Source organism: Wasmannia auropunctata, unplaced genomic scaffold (genome assembly GCF_000956235.1).
Source record: "Wasmannia auropunctata unplaced genomic scaffold, wasmannia.A_1.0 LD336078.1, whole genome shotgun sequence".
NCBI lineage: Eukaryota > Metazoa > Arthropoda > Insecta > Hymenoptera > Formicidae > Wasmannia > Wasmannia auropunctata.
The window spans coordinates 1,723,999-1,749,064 of record NW_012026812.1 but is presented as its reverse complement, the minus strand read 5'-3'; the positions used below and the strand labels follow the sequence as shown (position 1 = coordinate 1,749,064).

Sequence of the window (25,066 nt, the reverse complement as noted above, 5' to 3'; positions counted from 1 at the left end):
ACGTGCGCGCTATCGCTATACCGCGAGATAACGGATTACGGACGAATTCAGTGGAGCGTACTGTTTACTCGGTTAATTACCATGCACATCCGCTTACGTTTGGCACGACTGCGTGACACGCGTCTGCCGTATGCGCGATCGCCTACATAACACCCGAGGGGGACGCGATCTTTCCTCCATCTCGCCGCCGCGGCGACGGCGGCTGCGGCGGCGTTGAACGGGTGCGTGTAAACGTCAAATATTGAATCAGGCGAGTCAAACGAGGGAGTCGTGAATGAAGACTGTCGGGGGCGAGGGGGAGGGGCAAAATTCATTTGCATTCGGAATCGAACGCGCACGCCACGGCGCGGGCGCGCTCGCGACCCATTGACAATTCTCTCTTATCCGGCTGTACGAACTCCGGGCCGTACAAAACCCGCTGACTTCCTCGAGCGCCGAGGTATACGCGTTCGGCCTTCAACCATCGCGATATATAATTCCTCGCGAGGAATCCGAAGCGCGGCCCAAGCGAGCGTCGGTTAACCGAGGTTGCGCCGACGGACGGCGCGGCGTGTTAATTTTAAACGGCATCCGCGAAATGAATCACAACCCGGTATTATTTCAGGTGCCCGCGAAATCCGCGCGCGGATCGCATCACGTCGCGCGCGCGCCGCGATTCCCGCGACTAGCGAGTACGTCGCGCGGCGCGGCGAGAAGCATCGGCGGACTATAAATATAATATCCCGCGACCGCGCGAGACGATAATCCCGCGCGCGCTTTAGCGACATTTATACTTGTCAGTTATATCCGCGACACGCGCGAGTATTCCGAAGCCACACGTCGAGGACTCCTTCCGGGTCTCGTTTCGGCTCCACAACGCATCCGAGATGCTCCGTGTCTTTTCTTCCAAACGGACGGCTGATTGCCGTCGACCAATCCTCCAGTTCTCGATACGTTATATATTAACGCGACATTTCCGTTTGCTATGTCAATTTGACCACGGGTGCTCTTTTAACGTACGAGTCGCGAGGTCAGAAAAAATTGATTCGCCGGTCGTCGTTAAGGTTAAAAAATTGAAACGTGAACGGCGGCTATTATCGACAATTATGCCAACGTGATCGATAGTCTCGAGCGAGTCGCGAGTTGCCGCCGGTAGGATCAAACGCCGCGCCGTGGCAGAAGTTCGCCGCGGCGAGTAAGCGCGGCCAAGGCTCGCGTAAATCTGCCGTCGATATTCCGAAGGGGACAACCACGCGAGAAGGGAATTAGAAAGTCCCGCGCGATTTTCAGCGTGTCTCGCGGGCGAACGCGTGAGAGATTGCATCTCTCTGGGTGGACCTCGAAGAAGCCCGATTTTGCGAGAGCGACGACAGCGGCGGCGGTAGCAGCGGACCTTTTCTCTTTCTCGTGACCGACTTCGGACGGTATTGTTCGTTCGTCGCCGCGCAAGAGAGAGAGAGAGAGAGAGAGAGCCGTTTCGCGGCGAACAACAATCGTAATCGCCTGAAAATTCGCGCGACCGCGATGGCGCAGGAGAAAGTGCCGGATTTAAAATAAAAAACATCGATGTATTCAAATATCCGATTCACAGCTGCGAGCATTTCTCGTAAGGGCAGTATACCGTGCGAATAAAAATTATTAACATTTCTAAAGTCTAAATCGGATTGGAGATTAAGAATTGCAAATTCTGCAAATCGCAGATCAGAATTCAATCAATCAAAATAAAACAGATTATAAAATTATTCGATCGAATTCTAATCTTCAATTCACAATCCTTAAGCGCCAATGCGCAGAATGTCGAACTTTAAATATCTGCACTCATATCTTTATGGAATATTAATTATTTTATATAATATAGCAGGAGACATAGATAGATAAATCGAAAACCGCATATAATCATATCTAGTTATAGATAGTTTCGTCTTTCAAAATTACATAATAAACGTGACTTCGAAAATGTCAGTTTTAATATTCCATTCTTAAGAGCCAATTGTTTTAAACGCCGCATTAAACTACGCTACGTGTAACGTAATAGCAATGCAACATAATTTAATATAATTAGAAGCAATCTGGCCAGAAGAGATATTTAAAATAATTGGCTTTTAAAAATAAAATGCTAAAGCTATAAAAACACAGAAGTGCATCCCGATATCTAAAGATGCGCGTTGCCGCACCGCGAGTGAGCGTGCGTCGAGCTTTTGAAAGTCTCGATTGCGTCTCTAGGCCATTTAGCGGCCGATCTTTCAAGGTATCGCGCGAGGAGGAATCATCATCGATCCCCGCTAAGCGCGCCGCGCTTAGTTAGCCTCGAGTGTGCCACTCGACGGCGAAACGTTGTCGCGCGCGCGGAATTAACGAGTTCTCTCGCTCTCGTGGCGGCCCCGCGGCGAAGTGCAGCGCGCGCTGCTGCACCTCGCAGCGGCGACGGCGGCGGCGGCGACGGCGACGGCGGTGGCGTCCCGTCTCGTTGTTGGCAGCAATGGGGATCCGCGGCGACCTACTTGGCGTACCTCGACCCCCTCGCGCATCGATTCGAACCAAAATTATTTCCGAGCGATTATTGTTCCAACCACCAACCCCTCCCGTTGTGTTGCATGCCTCTCCTCGTGCGCGTTTCCAAAATAGAAGTCGAATAGTATTTTTAAGTCAGTCTGAGAATTAACATCCCTGCATAATATGGTTCACGATTTTCCGTAGCCTGCACGACGCGTTCTTCCTCCGCGCCGAAGGGTTTTCTCGAAGGGAGAAAAGTCGATCTCGCTGTTACTGTCGCAGATCAGAGATCGGGTTTTCCTCCAATCTGCAATTCCTATTCAAATTCGAAAACGTATCCCGAGAATAAGAGAGGATCAAAACTGGTCATTGATCGACGTTAACAGCGAGCTTCATGATCATCGAAGGGACAAGTTCTTTGAGACTCCCTCGGAAGCGGAACGCGCGTTGGTATTCTAGCGAGGCACGCTGCAAGAGGGGCACACACACTGCATTTCTGCAACGTAAATTTCTTCAGGCGCGGCGTACGACAGCGCGAGAGAAGGAGCGCCTATTACGCATTTATCTGCTGGAAACAATGACCTCATCGTGTGTCGAGCGTTACTATGAATTATTTACGATCACGCGTGGAAAACTTCTTTGTTTCCGTGCTACGCGTGTGCGATGTGTGTAGATTTAAGTGTTACACCGATGTGCATTTAAAGAGAGATACAAAACGAGCTCTCCTTTGATCTACAGTAAGATAATAGCCAACAAAAAAAAAAATTCCAAGATCTTTATTAAGTGGAAGATCGTCGGCTCTCCTTCGCTTTCGTTAAAAGAAGTTCATTTCGTCGAGTCAACTTCGCCGATTAGCAGAGTCAGTTAATCTGAGTTTAGTATCGCGGTCTCGCCTTGAGAATTTAAATGGTTCGCGTCTCCTTATATTGACGTAAGCCCGCGGCGTTATCAATCGCTCGCGTCGCTCGCTCGTTTACAACGAGCGGGTCGCGCTCGACGCTTCCGCTGACCCCTACGGGCCCGCTCTCCCGACGATCGACGTTACAGGAAAACGATGCTCCTTTTCGCGCGCGTGCGCGCGACTCCGCGCGGCGCGCATTCCGCCGCCGTGTTAGCCAGCCTGATCCGTAAGCGGTCGACGTAACTGCCGCGCAAACGTCACGGATGCAGGACCGGACCTGACGCCGCCGGCTTCTCTCGTCGCCGTCGCGAATCTCGGGGGACGGCATTCGCGTAGTCCGTTCTTACATTTAATTGTCTCGTGTATGATCGCGAGATGGCAGTACTGTCATCATTTCACTGGTTGAATGGAGACTTTATTGTTAGACCAGACTCCAAACAATCTTAAATATAACCGACCTATAAATATAAGCCTTTTTAATCTTTTAAATCGAGACACTTCCTAGAGTCGATGGCGATTTGTAAATTTTTCGATCTCTTGCGATGCGCGTACGCGCTTACGAATGAAAAATGGAGAGGAAATCGCTACGTTTTTTAAATCGAAATGTTGCTATCCGGGACATTGTTCAAATTACATCTTTAATCGATTAGCATCCTTAGAATTTTTCCATAGAAGAATTAAATAAATATACGAAATATATTGATTTTCTAAAATTGAATGAAGCGAGCGTAAGGCAGAATTCATCTGAGGGAATGTTTAAATCCGCGCCTGTGCTCACAGCATGGGTGATGGCACGAGAAGGGTGGAGAGGGAGAGGCGGGCGTAGCGGGTGAGAGCGAGAGGAGAGGCCACTTAATGGCGAATACGCATATACATGTAAATCGCGTGTCAGCCTAGGCCATCTAATGATTCCGGCATTATCCACAGGCAACCGCGGGCAGTGTAAATCAAATAATTGCCCCGACGACGCTACCACGGCGAGCGTCATTAAAGATGCTGTGTGCACCGTGAGCACCAAGAATGGGAGAACGCAAAACGTACATTGCAAAACAGAATAGGTACGCGATTACGCGCAGATACTTTTCTCGAGTCGTAAATTTTTCAAATTTACTCCAAAAGCATTTGCTCCTCACATTTGTCCGCGAATCCAGATGAGCTTACAATTACTGCTTATAGCAATTTACAAGTTTTACATAATTTAATCAAGACGCGCTTTTATAGCTATAATAAGCTCTCCTTATCAAGATCTGCATCATGACCGAGCCAGCAACCTCGCGTCTTATCCTTCATTCAGATTCAAGCGAATTCGAATACAATTTGATTAACGCCTTAATTACAAATGTGCGTAAATCCATCCTGTCTCTTCTCTCCTAGAATCATGCCTGGTTTGTTTCTTTTAAAAAAAAATCGAGAATAGACAACATTTATAGAGTCTTCGAAAAATTTTCGGCAAGGGAAACTCCAGATCGCGCTTGAAAGTTGGTAGGTGTGGTTTTTTTTTTTTTTTTTTTTTTTCCCAGCAGCTTGCGGTCGTCGGAAAATATCGATTGCGCGGATACGCGGGTAGATACGCGTCATCTAGACACTTTCGGGTGTATATAGCGTATCCAGCTACCCATGTACCCCGCACACCCCGCCGACCCAACTATCCTCCCTCCCTTCTTCCCACCCTCCCTCCGGCCGAGTGCACCTATGACTAGTTCCACGCCGTTGAATAAACGTTCCGTTTCTCGGTCGCTCTCACTTCTTCCCCGCCGCTTCTGTCTCCCCCTCCCACCCTCCCTCCACGATCCCAGCGTGTCCTCGTCTCTCCCTCGCTCCTTCTCCCCCTCCCCCATCACCCCCGCCGTTGCCCACCTTCCTCGTAGCACGCGCACGGGTATGCAACGGCGTGCAGTGAGCCGTACACAAAGGCCTGATTGCCGGACACCCGGTGAAATATGCCAGTCCCCCGCCAATAACCGGTATCTCGCTGCCCTCTCTTCACTTTTACGCTGTCTTCGCTGCGGGTTCACGGAGCGACGGGGTGAAGGAAGGAGATGGAGAACGAAGGGGAAGGAAGGCGAGAGGGGGAGAGTCACGGTGAAGCGGTGAGGGAGAAACGAGGGGGAACGAACACCGATGGAAGTGTATCGAGATACGAGAGACAATGTGACGCGAGCTGGATACTGATGCTACCACAGGAAGAATAAAAAGAGAGGAGGGAGAGAGAGAGAGAGAGAAGAAGAAGAAGAAGAAAAAGGAGAACCGTCCTTATTTAATTAGTTTTATTCAATGCTCTGGGATAACCACCGCAGTACGAATAAACGGCAATAACTGCAACCGCACTTATTGCGATTGGAAGTTATATATAGAAAGAGGAATAAAGAAAGAAAGGAACATGATTGCAAAACATTTTAAAAATCTCTAGAGAAGAGGAAACGTCAAACTATCGAAAACAACATCGAATTATAAGTGCATAATTCACTGTTTTCCAATAATTCGAGGTTCTTATAATTCATTATGCTTATACTCAAATAGCACTCTTGCACGCAATGCAGCGTGTAAAATTTCTTATTTAACGAGATAAAATTTCAATATTATAAGTCAAAAAGAGAGAAAGAGGAGGGGGGAGGAGGAGGGGGAGTATTCTCGGGGACGCTTGTTCCGGCATTCGCGTGAGGTTGTTTTCATGATATAGTTGTGCGGGGAGTTCGATCGAAGATAAGCGGAGCTGTAGGAGGTAAAGCTAGGTGAGACTCCTAGGGCAAGCAACGCGGTGCTGAGAGACGTACCAACGTTACCGCGTGAAAATCGCGCTTTCGCATATTCATAAAAGCTAAAGGCTATTCTGCGATTACGGCAACTAGAATACGATAATTAAAATGGAATGCAAGGGGGAATACAAAGTACGAATTTCTTGCTCAATCATTCGCTTCAAATTCAATTTAAGCAACGCGAATAAAATTGCCAGTTGTTTCTGGCGAAGGGACGAAGACGTCAAGTTGAAGCTCGTGTTAGACTACATATTGTAGATCGAGGATTGCGAATTGAAAATTAGTGATCGGCCAGTCGAATTGGTCTGGCCTTAACTTCAATCCACTTTGCGATTTCTGATTTGTGAGAATTCCAATCTCCAATTCGCAATCTTCAATCTTCAACGCGTATAGTCCGATACGCGTACAGGCTCCGTAATTTCAAGCTCGCGGCTGCGACAAGTCGCCGGCGCATTTCGATGCGCGACGCAGACTTGAGTGGCACACTCGAGCCGCGAATAGAAGGTGCATACTCGCCGCGGCTTGTCCGTTCTTTCAGGAACGAGGAGAGAGAGAGAGAGAGAGAGAGGGTTCCATTCGCCGCAGCTTCGCCGCGCTCGCGGTGCTCCGCGACATTGCCCCGCGAGACAACGGCCGACGAAAATCGGTGATTTTAATTAATGTTTTTCTCTAGAAAAAAAAAAGAGGGTGTACCGGCTCATCCGCGCGGCGTCGTTGCGTCGTTGCGTCACTGCGCCCGCTTTCGCAATCCGCCTTTCGTACTTTCGCGACGGTCGATATGCGACGAGCGGACTACGCGTATCGCGCTCGTTCGGCCGACCACTGGAAGATGGCCGCGTTCCTCGCATAGACGTCGCAACCGCCTGTCTTTCTGCCTCTCCGACACGTCCAAGGGCGTCTTTGATCGTGATTAACTTTAATCGGCGGTTAATTCGATCACGGTCGCTCGCGGCAAGATTTCTAACTGTGCGAGAAGAATCCGAACGTCCCTTTAAATCCAAGTCTCATTTTCACGCGTCAAAAAAAAAAAAAAAAAAAGTGTACGCTCTATGCACGTTAAGAAAATAGGTGTTACTCCGATTAGCTAATCGTTGCCGTTCGACATATTAATCCTTGATGACTTCAACCTGACGCGAGACCGATTGGCTTACTCGTCGATTAACTCATCAGCTGACAGCTGCGTGCTACCTTGTTAGCGTGAATAGAATTATTAATGTTTCTGCTGCTCGATACGCGGAAAGAAAGTTTTGTACATTGGACAAATTATATGTGGGTAGAAGTTTCGCGGCAATTCGGCCGGTTGAATTAATCGTCAATTAAGTTGATCGGAATATAGACAAAGTCGCTCTTACGTTCAGTCCAGTTATTTGTAGTTTGAAGATTTAGAAAAAGATAAATTAAAATGAGATTAAAATTAATCCACATTCGCAAAAACATTGGCATAAATCCCCGTATGAAACGCGAGCAAAGGAAATTTAAATATTCCGGTTTATTAATTCCCATTAAATACTGCAGATATCGACATCGGATTATTGATTATTCCAATCATCCGTTAATCGCGAAAGATAAGCGACAATCTTTAATGCGGTTCATCTCACTGCATGAATGTGTAAACTATATGTATAATTTAATAAGAAGATGCAAATTTAATCAGAGCCCCAAGTGAACTTCGTTGCCACTAGTGTAATCAATTCTAAAAGGAAAAAAAATGAATTGACTTTCAAGCATCATCGAGCCGAAGTGATCATCAACGTCGATTGTGACAGCGATTAGCGACTTCATTAATCTACCACGGTACATTATGCTCAACAAAGAACGTCGACAAACGCCTCCACTTCCCATCGACGTCCGCCGTATGTAAGCGCGATTTCGCGTCGTGGTTTCGCAGATTAATCATCAGATAAGGGATGCGAATGTGCGACGAGGACGAACCGGAGGCTGTGCGCAAGCGATCGCGAAAGCAGATCGAAATTAGACAATTTGAGAACACGATCCCTAAGCTCTGCATATAATTTGGCGTGCCCTGCATATTTGCAAGTATCGCGAAATTAAAACGGGACATCAAGACGAAGGGAGAAACACGCGCCTTTCAAAACTTCGAAAAAATCGGCCGATTCGGAAGTTGGGATTCGGCGGCCCCTTCTTCCATCCGGGGAAATCCGACCATTTGTTCGATATCGCGCGAGCGAATCGCGCGGCGCGCGCGCGTTATAACGTGTAGGTGTCCCAGAAGAACGGAGGAACGACGACGTGAAAGACGACGACCCGGCATTGTTGCGCCTCCGCTATTACATCCAAGGTTACCCCCGACGAGTCGTAAACTCTCCTCTCGCCGCATCGCGCTCGCGTGCATCCCAGCTCCCCCGTGTGTTCTCCGCTTATCCTATCGCGACACGCGGACTACCTATACCTCAAACGCGTCTCGATAATGCCGCGGGATTGGACTCCGACGGCGGTCGACATCACCTGAGGATCATTAACGTCGCGCGGATATAAAATCCGGGACCGGATCGGCGAAGTCACGCGGCATGCGAAATAACAATTGAGCGCGTAATAATTAGCGCGCGCGCGCGCACGCGTGTCCGCTTTCCGAACGCTCCGAATAACGAAGCGTAATACGCTGGCTGTTTTCGCGTCGAGATTATCAGCGCCGCGTCGGAAAACAGAGTGGGAAGTTTTATTTACGCAATCGTGCACTCTTTCGTCATTTCTCAGATAAAAAGAGAGAGACGGAAGAGGAGCGAGAGAGAGAAAGGCGGAAGAGGAGCGAGAAATAGAGATAGGGCCGCCCGCGTGCGTGAGGAACTTCCGTCGACGAGAGACGCACTCGAAAAAAGAGGCGGGACATTTATTTATTTTTTCCTCCCGCCATTGAGTATACGCGATGCGTGTGCGCGCATACACATCCGCACGCGTGTCCGTCGTCGCGCGTCGCATGTGCGACGACTTCTTCGGCCCGTTACGCGCGCGACGCAATAAAACGCGCGCGATGAAGCGTGCTAATGAAAAAGGAAAAGTAACGTCGGGGAACGGATCCGTCGAACGATCGTCTCGCACGTCCGTCTCGCGCGCGAGGACAAAATTCGCCCCTCTTCAGCTCCTTTCCAATCCTTAAATTTAAACGGCGACAACACACGTGCGTAACGCGGAGTCGTCGGTGTGTCGTCGGTTAATTCCGCGACATGACCAACAACAGCAATTGTCCTCCACATTTCCGTCAGACGTAATTTAGCCGCGCGGCGGCTTAATTTATGAGGCAATTGCGATTGAAGTAATTGGCGTCGACGCAACTGCAAATAACAGCCCGCGCTCAATTTTCTGGATATTATAGCACGCGGAAACACTCTAATTCGAATCGACGCGAGAGAAAAGTGGGACACTTCCGAGGGTGATATCATATTCTTACAACTTCAATATTGACAAATTTATACCTTTTTTTTTTTCATTTTTGCTAAAATTTCTCTAATTACTCCATATTTTTTTTCGCAGTCCTTTAAAAGGCAATTTTATCTGGTTTCTCGCGAGTTTCCCCAAATACGCATTTTAATTCGCAAGAACACTGTTATCGCTCGCGTGACAGGAAAAACTAAAACCGTTTCGCGCCGGACAGACGGCCGACTGGCGGCGGGTTAAACGAGTGCCGACAAACGGACTTACGCGATAAAACGATAATAACGCATCCGTCGAGACTATACTGTGGGATTAGATTTTAATATGCTTTTTTTTTCACTAATAATCAGGAGAGATCCGCTTTGCGTGTTCTAAAGCGATCCGACGCGAGTGTGACCCTCAACCGCGAGGGCCACCGGGGGGAATTTAAATCACGTATGCGATAAAGACTAATTGCGTCAAGCGTTAATTACTTTTACAGTTGCTTCAATGGCGGGCAGTGGCGTCGAAAGTAGATTTTACGGGCGAAATCTTGATATTTCCAGCAATCGCGTATTTATTTTAATTAATGAAACATTTTACTCGTCTCATTAATATAACTGTTATCGAATCGACAAGATTATTTTCGATTAGACTATAGCTATTAATACATTTTTTTTTTCCGCGCGTGCAAAATATAACGAGTTCTATCGTGACTTCAATCATATTTTCCAACGTGAAGTCGTTCAAGTCTTCGAAAGAGTCTCTTTCCTGTAGCAATTATTCTTGTAGCGCTCAATAAACATGTTTAAATATGAATCTTGCGCGCGTAAGATTTCTCTCTCTCTCTCTCTCTCTTCCTCAATTTCTTATATACGCGACTACTCTGTAACGGAGGATCAGATGCGTTACGACTGTTATCATCGTAGGGTGAACGCACGAGCATTCACCGCGTTGAGAGCGCTTTCCGCTGTCGCGGGCATAGCGAATGAGATTATCGCACTTTTCCAACTCTTTTTATTATCGTAACGAGGCCACCGCCGACGATACCTTCGAACGCGTGTTTTCGATAATACACGGACGCATGCCGTACTAACGTTGGTTCATTGCTTTCGCGCACCGTCGAACGGATGAAAACGTGTTCCGGGATGTAAATGATTCGACGAGTAAATAATAGATTAGGCGCGCACGCGCGCGCGCTGATATCGATGAACGATTAACCTTTTGCAATTCCAAATATCGGAGCCGCTTCGCGCTTATCGTACGTATAGCTCTCCAAATATTCGAAGCGACGCACGATTACGATCGGCAAGCCGTACCTATTTTTGGAATCTCTCCGCAAATTTCTCCAAGTCATAAAAATACTCAGAGGCCGGTATTCATATAGTTCGTTCTTATTTCACGATTATCTTAAAAGTATCTATGTCTTTTAAAACTAATACGCGTGAATTTGTAATTAGTTTATGATCGTATTTGAGACCATTTTAAATACGAATATCTTAGATTAAAATAAAATAGAAAACATCTGCGAGAAATAAATAATTTCGATCGCAAAGATTTATTTTAAATGCGTACGATTTTAACGCGCGTAAACATTCGGTTGCATGTGTGCAAATATTGTTGGAGGTATTGTACGGGCGAGAAAGAGACACGGAGAGAGAGGGGGGGGATAGGAGCCGCGCACCGTGTTTCGCGTTAATTTTGCGTGCCAAAGACAACCGCGCTGCCGCGCAACTCGTTACTCGAATCGCATGGATCGTCAGAATTTCATTTGCGCCGTTAATATACACGCCCTGACGTCATCCCGTAGAAACGCATCGAATGGATCCCTCTAGCAGCCGAACGGATCGGCTGCAGCAAAGCCGCTCTGCGTGCGGAGGGGCAACACCCGCGCGCGGCGATTCGAGTCGCTCGATTTTCCGTAACGCGGATATCGCCGATAACGCCGCGTCTGTTTACACCGGAGAAATTGACTGATATCGCTGCGGAGGATAATGCCGAGCGCCGCGCTTTGGGAAGCTTCGTCTCTTTCTTTTTCTTTTCCACTGTTCCTCCGGTCGGCGAAACGAGATCGCTCGTTAATCCTCGCGCGCGAGTGTCGCGATAACGCCCCGCGCACGGCTCTCGCAAGACGCTAGCTCGAAGAGACGCTGTAGCACCGTGTAATTTTGCCCCGGGCAAGATTTTATGTACTACGGCGCGTACGTAACGCGTTCAGCGAGACGAGGTAACGTAAATCGATCGCGGTCGCCTCGCGAAATCGACACCGCGTCTGACGTTCGATAAAAAAAAATCCTTTATCGTTTCGCGCAACGATATAGCCTGCACTCGGCCTGCACGCGACGCTGATGCGGATTATTAAACGAACGCGCCGAATGGTAGCCGCGGTTTTTCGAAGACGCGATTCTCGAGACGAAAAATTCGACGTGATCTCGAAATAGAAGCCGTCGAATAGTTAGCCGTTTTTTCGACGACTGCAAAATTAAAACAGTCCAGAAACGACGAGCCCGCTCTCGGCTCTTCGCGGAATTATATCGGAACCTAATTTCCGAAATTAGATTTCGCAAGAGCAAGACCAGTTTTTCGCCGAATCCGGAGCTGTGCACGCGAAACGGATATTAATTCCCGATCTGGCTGTCTCCTCGCGTGTAAAAACCCTAAGGCTAAACGGTCCCGACAGTCTCCTCAATTAGATCGAGCACCGGAATATCAGACGCGCGCCGTCTGACGAACTTGTATCGGACGATCTCGTTAACTCCGGCAAACGGCCGATAGTTTAACGGCGCGCGAGGATAATCGACAGCAACGATCGGCCGTCCAATGAACGGACCTCGTTTCTGTTGCTTCCACCGCATGACATCGTGATTCCGCACGACATTGTGACCCTGTGAGGTCTCGCGACGGATGATGATCCGTATGAAAATTGCAGGTTCACCGTCTTCCCTTTCAGTTAAGCGACCGACGATCACGTTCGAATTTCGGCGGATCTGGAGCGAATTTTCAATAAAATTAAGCCTCAAAGTGCTTTTTTATAAAGTGTAGTACTCATTTGTCAAAATAAATGGATGCATAAGGTTTCCTAGGGCATTCTTACTACCGAGAGACAATCGGGCGGATCTATGTCCATAGATTTTTTGTCTTCGATCGTTTCTCATAAGATTTGTTTTTATCGCTGCATTGCGTTAGAACTTCTCTCATTTTCGTCAAATTTTCAATTTTACTTTTAAGTATATACGCTAATTCAATTATAAAAAATAGATGTGTTTTGAAAGAAATTTCGCATCAGGTTCACTAAAAAAAAATTAAAAAAAAACGAATCCAGAGGGCAAAAAGCACGTGTACAAAAGTGCGCCCACGCGACCGCCACCTGATTCCGTCCCCGTTTCGTCCGTCAAATTGGCCAATCGCGGGGATCGGATTAGCGCGGGGGCGCTAAAGAGAGGGGCACGCTGATTGGGATTTACACGGTTCATGAATTATGCACGGGGGCCGCTTTTAAAAGTCAATTCGCCGCGTCGCGGCACACTGCGCTGCAATTAGGATCCGCGGCACGCGGGTGGCAATCTCCGCTCGCCGAGAGAGGCGTCGATGACGGCCTCGTCGGAAAACGCGGCCTATCGATCGTCCCGGCTGCGCTCGCTACCCGCCGAAACGGCCCCGGTGTGTGCCGCGGGTTAAGGTTAAACCCCACGCGAGAGGGGAAAACGCGATGCCCTTCGCGGCCGCCTCCTCTCTTCCGGCGCTGCTGACGTACAATTGCGCCCTCGCCCTCTCCCCCGCCGTCAGTGACGGACAATTCTGGTCTCCCCGAAGTAGAACTGTTATACGAGTCTCTCAGTAAGTCAAACTCCCGTAAGATAGGGATCCAAAAAAAAGATCAATGAAATTCTATAAGCTCAGAAGTTAAAGAAATTAATAAAAAGTAGAGTCGATCTCTGTCTAGTTTTCGAGAGAATCGAAATGCATGGAAAAAAGGTTGATATTAATAGCATTAGTCTAACTGAAAATAATAAAGTTAAACAAATAATATTATATTATTAAAAGAAGAGCCTGAATGTATTCGTTTCATTGTAACATACAATATACTGTTGTTAAATTAACAAATTATTTTTTATTAGACTGCTGTTAGCTGATGCTATCGATCATTCCTTTCCGTGTATACATATCAACGTTTTAATCTTATTCCTAAACCGAAAGCACTAACAATAGTACTGCCTGATTATAAAATTGATAACATAAAAATTACATTTTCATGCTCTCGTGAGTCAAGTGGGAATACAAGAGAGATCCGGACAGATTGTATCTACGCGAAAAGTTATCTCAATCAATCTCTGATGCTGATTATACGCGTGTCTGTCGCTCGCTCGCTCGCTCGTCAATCCGTGCGACTTCCTTTCCCTCACGGTCGATAACGATTTTACCTCGCGACGAGACACCATCGTCGTGGCAGCCCGCCGCTCGTTCGCCCACGCAAAGACGACTGGATTTCGTCGGTTGATGGGACAGACATTCTACATTCGAATAGCCGCACGAACGGCTCCAGACGGAGTTCGGATGTGAAAGATGAAAAATCTCGAGACTCGCGGCTGCCACGGCCACTTTGCGTGTCGCGCGTGAAAAGATACATTATAACGTACGATGCGAATCGTGCGATTTTATTACATTTTACAACGAGCATTTCGATTGAAAGTATTACGCTGTCGGTTTTAACATATATATATATATCTCGGACCCGTTGCGAACCCGTTGATAAATCGAGTCTTTCGGGTGTTGCAAAACAGCACGGAGCGGCGTCCGCGGCTGTGCTACCCGTCCGGTTACCCTGCCCCGAGCTCGCCCCCGCGGACGTTCGGATAAACCAATCAATAATTGATTCGTGCACGGATGCACGACGCCGTAATGGAGTTAGGCGAAACGCAATGGCGTTTTAATCGAAACGCACGCCGAATCGGACGCGGCGGTGGGCGCGCACCGCGCGATCGGCCAATTAACCGCCCGATTTCCGCATCCCGATGGATCTCGGAGGTCAATTGCCATATGAGCCCCCGTGTGCGGTGAATCGCGCGCGGATTCTCCCGCCGGACGTCTCGGAACGCTGCAGATCGCGAACGCTTTTCCAACTCTCGACCGACTCGCTGCAGGCGAATCTCGACCGGGGGGGAGGAGGGGAGGGGGGAGCTACGCGCGATTCTGAAGCAACGAATTTAAATTCATTTTCAAAGTAGAAAGACCCGATTGTTGTCCGGCGCGACGCGTGACTTTTGCGCGTCGAAAGAGAGACATATGGAGCGCGTTGTCGAGTCACCCACGTATTATACAAGCCCCTTAATTGCACCGCTAATATCGGTCGACGGCGCGCGTGCGGCGGCGCGGTTTAGACACCGCGTCGTCGTCCCGTGCTCGTTAATATTTCACTTCCGGCGTGCTGTCCGCGCGCGCGGCCACCACCGGGTTTTCAAGTCAGCCGTGCGCGGCTGTCTAAAAATAGGATATAGATCTGTGTGGATGTAAAATGCGGGGGAGAGAGAGAGAGAGAGAGCGAGAGGGGGGTTTAGAGACGCGAGCATGTCCCCGCGCGTGTGTCCAAATAATTTCGCAAACAAATCTCGCGTCGGACGAAATCGCAACAGAGGGGCAGCAGGCGAGAGAGATAGAAAAGAGGTAGCGAAAGCAGAACGAATTTCGCGCGAGCCATCGATCCTCGGATAATTCTCGGATTTTTTTCCACGGAGGATGTTTTTATTCACGACAAGATAAAGCTTCATTCTTCATCTCCGTCGGTATTAATCCTCGTTAAATAACGCATCGCACCGGCGCGTTCGCCGTTACGTTCGTGACGAACACGCGTATAGCTTTCACAGCGAGCAGCGAGGAAACCTGACGCAAGAACAGAGAGAGAGGAAAATCGGGCGATGGAGATACGTGCGAGAGAGAGAGAAAATAGGAGAGATGGGAGTACGACTGTGGAAGGGATCGCGCGTTCGTGAAAAGATCGTGAAAAAGAGGGATTCCACGGCGGGGCGAGAGGGGGAGGAGGTAAGGGGTAGCTGAGCGAGGGTTGGGGGATGGAGCAGGAAGACCGAACGGACAATATGGCCGGCAGCGAGCGAGGGAAGCGCCGCCTGGAAACATTTTTCTATTCCCGCCGCGATCAGCAGTTTTGCGATCCCGTCGTTTCGCGTTGCCGTCTTCTGGCATTCGCTTAGGTTAGATCCGTTTCCAATCACGCGATCTCCTCCAGATCCCGGCGAAATCGTATTGTCTACACGACGCCCGATGTCCGAATTTCTAAAGTCGACGCAGGAAGGAAGAAACGAACGCGCGCTAGCGTTGCTTTCAAACGGTGTCCTTTTACGCGAAAAATGCTGTCACTGTCAATATTCACTCGATCTTTGTTGTTTTCGTTCGCTAATAAATAAAGTTTAGCACGATAGATGCCCGAAGATGTTTTTTTTTTCACTGAGAGTTAAGAAAGGAGAATGCTTGGAGTTTTTGCACGAAGATTGAGTTTGATAATTATATTTACATATAAAAAAAAATTCGTTTTTATGGAGGTAATAGTTACAGGGATTTAAATCTACGTTTGTGTAGCTGCACATTTTACATTTGGCATTTATCATTTTCTTGCTTCTATTCCTTCCCAAAGTTACTTAGAAAAGCTTATTTTCAGATTGAGACTGCTATGATTATTAGAAGTGCCACTGGATCTGGAGAAACAAAAAATGCGTTTGATAAAATAGAGCGAAATCTGTGATATGAGTAATGAACAGATGGGCACGAGTAAACATGTCTATCTTGTTCATTCTTTACTTTTTACATGATTTTGACATGAAAAAAAATGCAATAGAAGCATCTTATCTATGAGTGTAGACTTACAAAAAATATAAACAATTACAAAAGTAGCAATTCAAAATTGGAATAAATTTGCCCAACGCAAATTGCACAGCTGGACAATTTAAAGGATTTTCTCCGTTTCTTTTCTTTTTGGAAAAATTGATCTGAAATCGGTCCAAGTCGAAGAAAAAAAAAAAAAAAACACGCGCGACGTGATCGAGAAAACATGTTTCACGATCGTGCAGGAAGCGAGCCGTAGAGTCTCGGCAGCGATGTTGTGTGCGCTTGACCTGCCCTCGCTCACCATTTTACCAGCCATTGTTGCCACCATCCGGGACGAAAAATTGCGCTATGCACAGGATTTATATGCCCGTCGGAATATCTCTCGCGATTTCACAGCAACACGACGACGCGACGCACGTTCGCGTTCCCGTTCCCATTCGGGGAACCAGGATGGAAAAACCAGGAATCCACGTCCGGACGGTTCCGTCTTGCGTCTCGAGGGGAGGGGAAACGTAACTTTTTTTTGGTTAAGTTACGACGGAGTTCGTCGGCTCCTCCGGGGGCCGATTTCGCGGACACTCGCGCGTTCCTCCGGAGTCGGAGGACAGGACGACGGACGGGACGATGCGACAGCGCAGCTTCCGAGCACCATCGAGGACGAGCGGAAGGCGAGCGACCGCGAGAAACGGCGACGATCCTCGGCGACGATCGTTGTCGCCGACCGAGGGGAACGGGACCTCGCCGTCGGCTGATCGCGGAGTCCGTGACTTCGCGACGAATTCCCGCCGTCTCGGGGACACCGCCGCGGCGCCGGGCCGATTTGCGGCCCGAAAGAGCGTCGCTTACCTTAATGTGACAGGAATACAGAAGCTCGCTCGTAACTCGGATGTAAACACAGGCATTTTTCGGCAGAAATGACACTGAGGCAGGCGAAACGACGCGCGTCTGAACACCGTTTACATCGCGGCCGACGCCGATGCGTCGCGCAATGCGGTCCTGCGTTATTAAATACCGCGGTAAACACGGGAATTCGGTCTCTCCGCGGAAAACATCAATCGAAAACTAGAGATGGCAGCCATTACTTTCGTACAAAACAAAGGTCCACATCCACGGACTTGCGAGCGAGCTAGCCTCGAGCCCAGCGCGTCGCCGACACTCGGCGGCGCGGCGCGCGATTCGAACCGCCGTCGAATATCTTGGGGAGGGACGATCGGCGATCGCCGCCGTTCGCCAACGATTCCCCCTCGTCGGCGATCGGCGATCGTCGAAATCTCGGGGGCGCGGCGCGACGTCAAGCGCGATCAAGACGCGAATACGCGACGGTAAACGATCGAGACAATTTCGAATTGAAGCGCGTGCAGATCTGCACACGCGAACGACACCGACGACAGACGCCCGACTTGGGCCGAGCTAGCCGAAGCCGCGGGAAGATGTCGCGCCGTTCGCGCGCGGCGCCATCTGTCGACGAGTGCGGCAAGCGCCGAACATCCGTGCGCTGCCAACGTTAGGGAGCTAAGCCGCGGCACCGCCGAGTCGAGCCGAGCGGATGGCTTCACAACGCTAAGGCTGACACAAGTATCGTTTTGTCTTCGTTACTCGCTAAACGGCTAAGAAGGGATAGAACGATGTTTGCGTCGACCTGTGTATCACCAAATAGAAAAGCTCCCCCATACATTAAATATTCCACTTGGGTTTACACATTTCATATCTTGCGCATTTCTCGATTACGATAATGCACACGCATATGCGACCGCGAAGTAGCCATCTGTGCGATTATATCTGTAATTCGCTACATCGTGTCGATATGACAGGTTTCGTCTCATTGTCTCACGATCGTTGACGACGGTGGCTGGGAAAGCGTGTTGCGTAGTGCGTATATGTGTACATACACACACGACATACGTTTATGAGCGTCCCGATGTTGGTGTGGTTACTCTCTATCGTTACGCGACACGCGTAGCTACGCGCGAGAGACCGGAGAGACCTGCGAGGCGGCGATCGTGGCTGTCATCGCCGGCCTCGCCGTTTATTGATTTTCTCGCTCTACAGATATATATCGCATAAATATCGCGGGACACCATGTGCCAGCGTGATTGAGCGGGTCGTGCCGATCGAGGGTCCTCGTTTTTTTTAACGCGGCGCGATGTGGTACGTACCGTCATGGGCGGAATGGTAGATCGTGAAAGAGGAGTCCGCGCGAAGGGCTCTTTGCGCGAGAAATGAAGGAAAGCGGCGATTGTTGCGCGAGGGGATCTGAACAAAAAAAAGAAAGAATGGAGTATCATTGGGAAAAGAACGGAAAAGCAAAAGAAACGACGTGTCGGAGGAACCTTGATGCTCGAATGAAATGTTTCGAATAATTATACGCGTCCGCGATTTTCGTCCGGATATGACGCGTTCGTCGTTGCAATTGAAATAATTCAACTCCGTCGCGCGATTTAAATTGTTGACATCCGAGGTATACTTATTGTTATGCAAATCGTTCGATAAAAAAAAACATGACTGTACGTCTGTTCGCTCGAATACGCATATATTAGTGAGCTCTAGATATAGGCATCCTGATCTGTTCTTTTTTTGTAGCTGAATTAGTGTATATACTCTGTACATATTTAAAGTGAAATAGATATCCCAAGCAGAACGAAAAGCATCATGACATAAATAGAGCTCCGAAATTATTGAATCATATTGTTTCAATAATGTGTTTCAATTAGTGATTCATTTTAACGTCATTCGTTTTAACGTAATCTGCTGTTCTGCTTGAGATATCTTTGACAAAAGTAAACTTCTAGCCTCAGAAATATATGTATATATACGTTATATTCTTTTCATTGTGATAAATTTATGTTCCATTAAAAATATGTCGCAGATGGAAATTATCTGACGCCTGCGTGCTTTTCATACGTAGAGAGATGGCTGACGCGGATCCGCAGTTTAAACGCCTTTTACTGCCAGCGGAGGAAACTCTGTTCGAACAGCTGTTGAGATTCGGCCTCTACGTAGGTGCGGTGTTCCAAATCATGTGCTTGGTAGCTATAGTCGCGTATCAGGCCGGTCCGTCCGACGGCGTGGCAGCTTTGAAGGTACCTTCTGATTGTCGCACAGTTTTCCAAGACAGCGGCTTTCCCTCGTAGCAATGACTCTTGTAATTGCAGGACGATCCGAGCGACGTAGAATGTTCTGAAAACAGTCCTCAGGTGACGCCGAGAAGACCTCATCGGCCGCGAAAGCAGGAGAAGAAGAAGAGGCGTTGAGGACGTTTTCCTGCGACGATACTCTAATATATACGTACTACTCTCATACTTCACGATCATTTAAAGGCTCCGGGCTTTTAGAATAATTCCTCAACTCGTTTTCATCTAAGTTATTTGCTAAATGGATATTTTATAATTTTTGTAATGACAATCTTTGTATATAATTGTAATATAATTTATTTCTACTTGTTAAACGTAGAGCTATTATTATCTCTGTTTTAACTCTTAACCGTGAGTACAATTGCAATTCTCGGTGTAAAAACTATAGTCAGCTTGTTTTTTTTATGGGAATGACTTTTCGATTTAACATATTGAACGTTCCATATATGTTTCTTTTTTTTGGTATATATAAGAAACGATTATTAGACCACTAGAAATACCTTTTGGAAGAAACCCGATATTGACGACAACACTGTTGAAATTAAAATATCAATATAAGAATATTTGTTTATCGATGAATAAAATTACATTTTGATACATTTGGTTTGTTGATTTTTATTTTAAAAAATCGAGTAAAAGAACTGATGATAGCTTTATTTAAGACAAATTTTTTCTTATAAAAATTATTACCATATTAAAATTATTTTTATTCAAAAACATGTTTATTTAATAAAAATACATGTATCAAAGCGATCTCTATATATATTCCAATGATTTGCATAAAATATTTTGTATAATATACTTAATTGGCAACTTAAAAAATTTCTTTTTAATATCGTAGTTTTAAAAAAAATAAAGCTGACTGGGCTTTTGCACCGAGCCTTTTATTTCTACGTAATTAATCCTACGTAAGGGAAAAAACTAACTTTTATATAATAAAAATCGCGGGGAAGATTTTTTGAAATACAGAAAGACGTGTATATATATCTAAAGTTCCTTATGAAATAAACAAGAATTTTGAGACCACCCTATACATACGTTATATAGGTTATAACATAACCTCTAACAATAAATACGTCCTGTACGTGTTGCGTGACGCGTGTAACAACATAACCTCTCTTAATACATCCTGGACCCTGACAACCCTGTGACTTATATCATAACCTCTCGATCGAGAAAATCACGGTACCCTCGGCGCGATTATGCGATGAATTTACGTTGATTTGGCTGTAAATGCGAACACAATTGAACGATGCCTCGTAGTTCGAGCATTGTTATTTAATTATTCGTCAAGAATGCTGCACAACACGGCGAGCCCGTCGCCCCAGGACATCTTGGCCGAGGTTAGAAAATTCATCTCCGGTGCCGTCCGTTCCTCGCACAGCACGAACACGCAAGATGTCACGCGCACGGCGTTGTCCTTGCTGAGAAACGTACCCGCGGCGAGGGAAGCCGTGCTCGAGTACTTTTGCAATGTATTCTTCGTCGCCGTGACGAAGTACGTTCGTCAGATCGAGGTAAGGCGCACCTCTCGACCCGGTTCACCCTTTCGCGCAATAAAGATCAGGTATAAATATGACAATAACGGCGAAATTGTGATTTCCGTAGACAAATCAGAACGCACCGATACACGAGGAGAGTATCATAGCGGAGATTCATGCCGTCCTGAGCAGCTTCGTCAATGGAAATCCAGAAGCGTGGGCGCCCATCATATCCGCGTGGTCTTTGGACCTGCTCGGTACGTACATTTCACTCAGTTGCGCCGGTACACACAAGGTTTCTGGGATGCGCAACAGTGTAATACACCTCTCCCACGCAGGCAAGCTGTCGTCCGACTACGCGAAGCGCGGCAATTTGCCCGTCAACGCGGGCATCAACGATTTTCTGCAGCAGTGGATGTCGTGCCGCGCGACGAGGACTCTGATCGACATCACGGCGCAATGCCTGCAGTGCCTTATGCACTCCGACACGGAATCCTGTATCAAGGCGTTGTTGGACACCAGCGTGATGCACAGTCCGTACTTCGATTGGGTGGTCGCTCACGTGGGGAGCTGCTTTCCGAACACTGTGATCACTCGGGTGCTGTCGTGCGGACTGAAGGACTTCTGCGCCATGGGCTACGAGCATAACGTTAAGAATCCGAAGTTAAATTCCGTTGTAGGTATACTGGGACATTTGGCGGGTAGTCACTTTCAAGATATTAGAAAGGCGCTGCTAGACCTATTCGAGGTAAGCCTACAATCACATGTCACGTGTTTCTCTGATTTGAATTTCTGTGTTGCATATAATATATTCGCAATAATCTTCTAGTGGAGTCTGGAGGAAGACGTGAGTCTTGATGAAGACACCAAGAAGCAGAAACTGGCGACAGTACCGTTTCTTCTGAATCTGGCCTCGCTCTCGCAGACTCTGTTGAAAGCAATAACCAGCGATGTATTACAAATATGTATGTTTCTGATAGAAATAAGTATTAAAAATATTGGCCAGAAAGTTTTTTTCGCGTTTTATAACGAATTCAAATACGAAAAGACTTTCCGACCAACCTGATACATTGAAATAACATTATTGAAAAGTTGCATTATCGTTACGATTGAGTGACTGTAAAAAAATGTTTACAGTGAGACCGGACATCATACCGCGACTGGCGTTGTTCGCGGCGGACTGGTGTAGGTACTTCGACAATCAGCCAGCGGCGTTGATGGACCTGATGGTACACCTGATGTTGGGATGCGAGCAAGGCGCGTCGCAGATAATCAACATACTGCTGGACACGAGTCTGAGCACGAGCAACGTCGGCTATCACAGCGTCAACGCGGCGCAGAACGTGAAGAACGTCTGTCGGGAGATACTGGAATTGATTCTGCAAGAGATCGACCTCCTGTTGAGAACGCACGGACCGCACTCCGCTAACATCCTTCTGCTGAGCTCCATCAAGCAGGAGATAACGTTGATAGTGCCGATGCTGCTGAATCCCAATCCGCTGCGTGTGCAAACGGCCGTCAGGCTGTTGTGCTTTCTCAGAAGTCAGAATCCGAACATAGTCGTCTCCACGGCGTCCTACATGCTGATGAAGGCGCAAACGATGTTCCATCTCGCGGCCCTGATACGTCTCATCACTAACAACGTCGTGCAGTTTCCCACGAGTAAATCCGGAACCGAAAATATGCTCGCTGGCATCGATTACTTTACGCAGGTCTTGGAGCAAGCGATTAGAGAAATCCACTACAAAAGTGTCATAGATAAGGAGGGATCGAGACAGTTATTCAAGAATCTCATTATAATGTTGAAGTAAGTGTCGACGGTTTAAAATGGTGTTCACGGCATTTTACACTTTAATTTAATAATTGGAATCCGTCTGTTTCATTTAGATGGGAAAAATCAAATAAGGTGGAAATATTGCAGTCACAGATGATTAGCAGAGCCCTCCAAGCTAATTTATATCAAATATCTTGTTTACTGATGAGAAGTGATGACTTCGATTTGGCAAATGACATCGTTACTCTGTTGGACCTGTTGAGCACTCCTGAAAAAGATCAAGTCCTCGATATGGAGCTTATGCTGAAATTAACGAGGGCGATCATACAATATTTCTTTTCGTGCATTGCTCAAACTGGTAATTAAAATTCTAACGCCTTTATTTTCTTTTTAGTAACAAAGTATATAAAAGTACAATTTATTTCTCAGATGTTATAAAAAGGGAACGAGGAGTAAAAATGGTGTGTCACTTATTGAAGGATTTAACGTGTTATTCCACGTCCGCACGCGTATTGGCGCTCAGGGAGATTCTAGGAAACAGTATCAATAGCGAGCAGGCCAAGTATTTTGGCGCAAAGGAGAAATTCGAGCCTCGTTTTGAAGAGATGCTATTATTACATCAGAATCACAAACAGGTATAAAGGCAGGATAAAGTATATTCTATAATATGCAAAATATATTTCGATACGCGTTCGAAATCTTTTGCAATTTTAATAAAAAAATGATTTTATCTTAGGTGACGAGTACCATGTTAGCGCAGCGACATTCGTCCGTATTTCATGCTGGTGTAATAGGACAGGGTCCGCGAAGACTTCCGCCGGAAAATTCGATCGATAAAGAAGTCGTTGCTTTAAACAAAATGTTGTTAATAGATGTTATAAAGGTAGAAAATTACGATAAGGTTTATTATTTTAATAGACCTCAAGATATTATATTGAATACTTATAACATTCAATTCGAATTATTTTCAGGCCTGTTGCAGCAACCAGGAATTAGATCGATATCCAATTAACTTGGATGCTCTGACAATGGTTAGCTTGTTGTTAGTTGAATTGGTATCGCCTGACGTTATGTACAACGGTCTACCGTGGCCTGATGAGGAGTTTACAAAGGTTATTATTTACGTTAAATACTTGCCAAGTAAAATTAATTAATTACTGTTATATTGCATTAATACACAGTCTTCAGTTCGCTCTTTCACTTATCAATTAAAAGTTTTTATCCTCAAGAGCAGACACAGTATTTTACGCGATATATTTGACTTCAGATATCTTGAGATTAAATTTATGTTTTGGAAACTTTGTTTTTATTAGAGTAGAATATTTTTCCAAAATTCTAATATGAGAAATGGCAAATTCGGAAATCAAGATCTTTTATTTAACAAGCGACTGCACTGAGCTATCCATCATTCCTAAATAATTGTTATCTAATGGAATAATAATTTTAATTATGGCAGGTCACGATAGAAAGAGATTTACAAATCCGTCGCAAGTTTAAGGACGTTCCTCTGTTGTGGACGTTATTAGAACTGACCGCCTGGTACAGGCCGGCGTTAGCGTATTGCTCAGTTTTGCTGAGAGGCATTACCGCGACTGTCATGGCCAATTGGAACACGGAGGAAGGTGTTTCGCTTGTCAATATAATGGCACTCGGTCAATTATTACCACCGCCGCTGGCGAGTATCAGGGACATCCTACCTGTTTTACAGCCTCACCAGGTACAATTTCGCGTAATGTTGCAAAAACGATTTCAATTAAATCCACACATTCGGATTTTTGTATTTCGCTAATGGCTCCAATTGCAGATAAACACAATAATGAGAGAGTGCTTGTGGGCGTACATGCGCGAAAACGTGCCGTCTCCAGCGCTATTTACGCGAAATGAAGGCACCAACATAGCCTGGAGGGACATCGACATGTCCTCACCCAACGCACGTTTCACGGATACTCTTCGTTTAGTATTATTGGCAAATATTCACACTTTAGGATCTCTATACGCGACCTTATTTTACAATGAAAATCAGTAATATAAAATGCAATATATTTTTGGAACAATATACTTAAATTATTTTTAATTGTACACGTTTTGTAAATACTATCAATCGCGCTTAATAATAATTGATAAATTATATATGAAACTGTATTTGTCCAGTCTTTTTCTATTTTTTTTTTTTTTTTTACTTATAATATATACTTATACATAATTTTTCAGAGAGCTACATGTCTTGATAATACTAGCTAATACAATATTATCAAAATACTTAGCTTGCGAGAAAATCAGTTTGTATCATAACACATTCGTGTTGCAAAATTATGAGTACTAACAATAAGATTAAATATTTCCAC

At 46.4% G+C, this 25,066-nt stretch overlaps 2 protein-coding genes across 7 annotated transcripts; both read left to right on the top strand.

The window, feature by feature from the left end:
• Nucleotides 1-17,902: 17,902 nt before the first annotated feature.
• LOC105448784 (protein anon-73B1) lies at nt 17,903-20,065 on the top strand. Of its 6 annotated transcripts, none has more exons than XM_011687544.1 (3): nt 17,903-18,204; nt 19,202-19,415; nt 19,488-20,065. In XM_011687544.1, the coding sequence occupies exons 2-3, from the start codon at nt 19,245-19,247 to the stop codon at nt 19,584-19,586; spliced, it is 270 nt and encodes an 89-aa protein (XP_011685846.1). In that variant the 5' UTR covers nt 17,903-18,204; nt 19,202-19,244; the 3' UTR covers nt 19,587-20,065. The 6 variants fall into 6 exon arrangements, with proteins under 6 accessions (XP_011685846.1, XP_011685845.1, XP_011685847.1 ...); XM_011687543.1 differs by lacking the exon at nt 17,903-18,204 and adding an exon at nt 18,211-18,483; XM_011687545.1 differs by lacking the exon at nt 17,903-18,204 and adding an exon at nt 18,491-18,793.
• Nucleotides 20,066-20,593: 528 nt separating this feature from the next.
• Nucleotides 20,594-24,863, top strand: LOC105448782 (integrator complex subunit 5). Its single transcript, XM_011687542.1, has 11 exons — nt 20,594-20,983; nt 21,075-21,204; nt 21,286-21,695; nt 21,777-21,912; nt 22,085-22,754; nt 22,835-23,079; nt 23,151-23,356; nt 23,458-23,604; nt 23,693-23,833; nt 24,178-24,438; nt 24,526-24,863. Exons 1-11 carry the CDS (start codon nt 20,762-20,764, stop codon nt 24,745-24,747), a joined length of 2,790 nt encoding a protein of 929 aa, XP_011685844.1. The 5' UTR covers nt 20,594-20,761; the 3' UTR covers nt 24,748-24,863.
• The last annotated feature ends 203 nt before the right edge of the window (nt 24,864-25,066 follow it).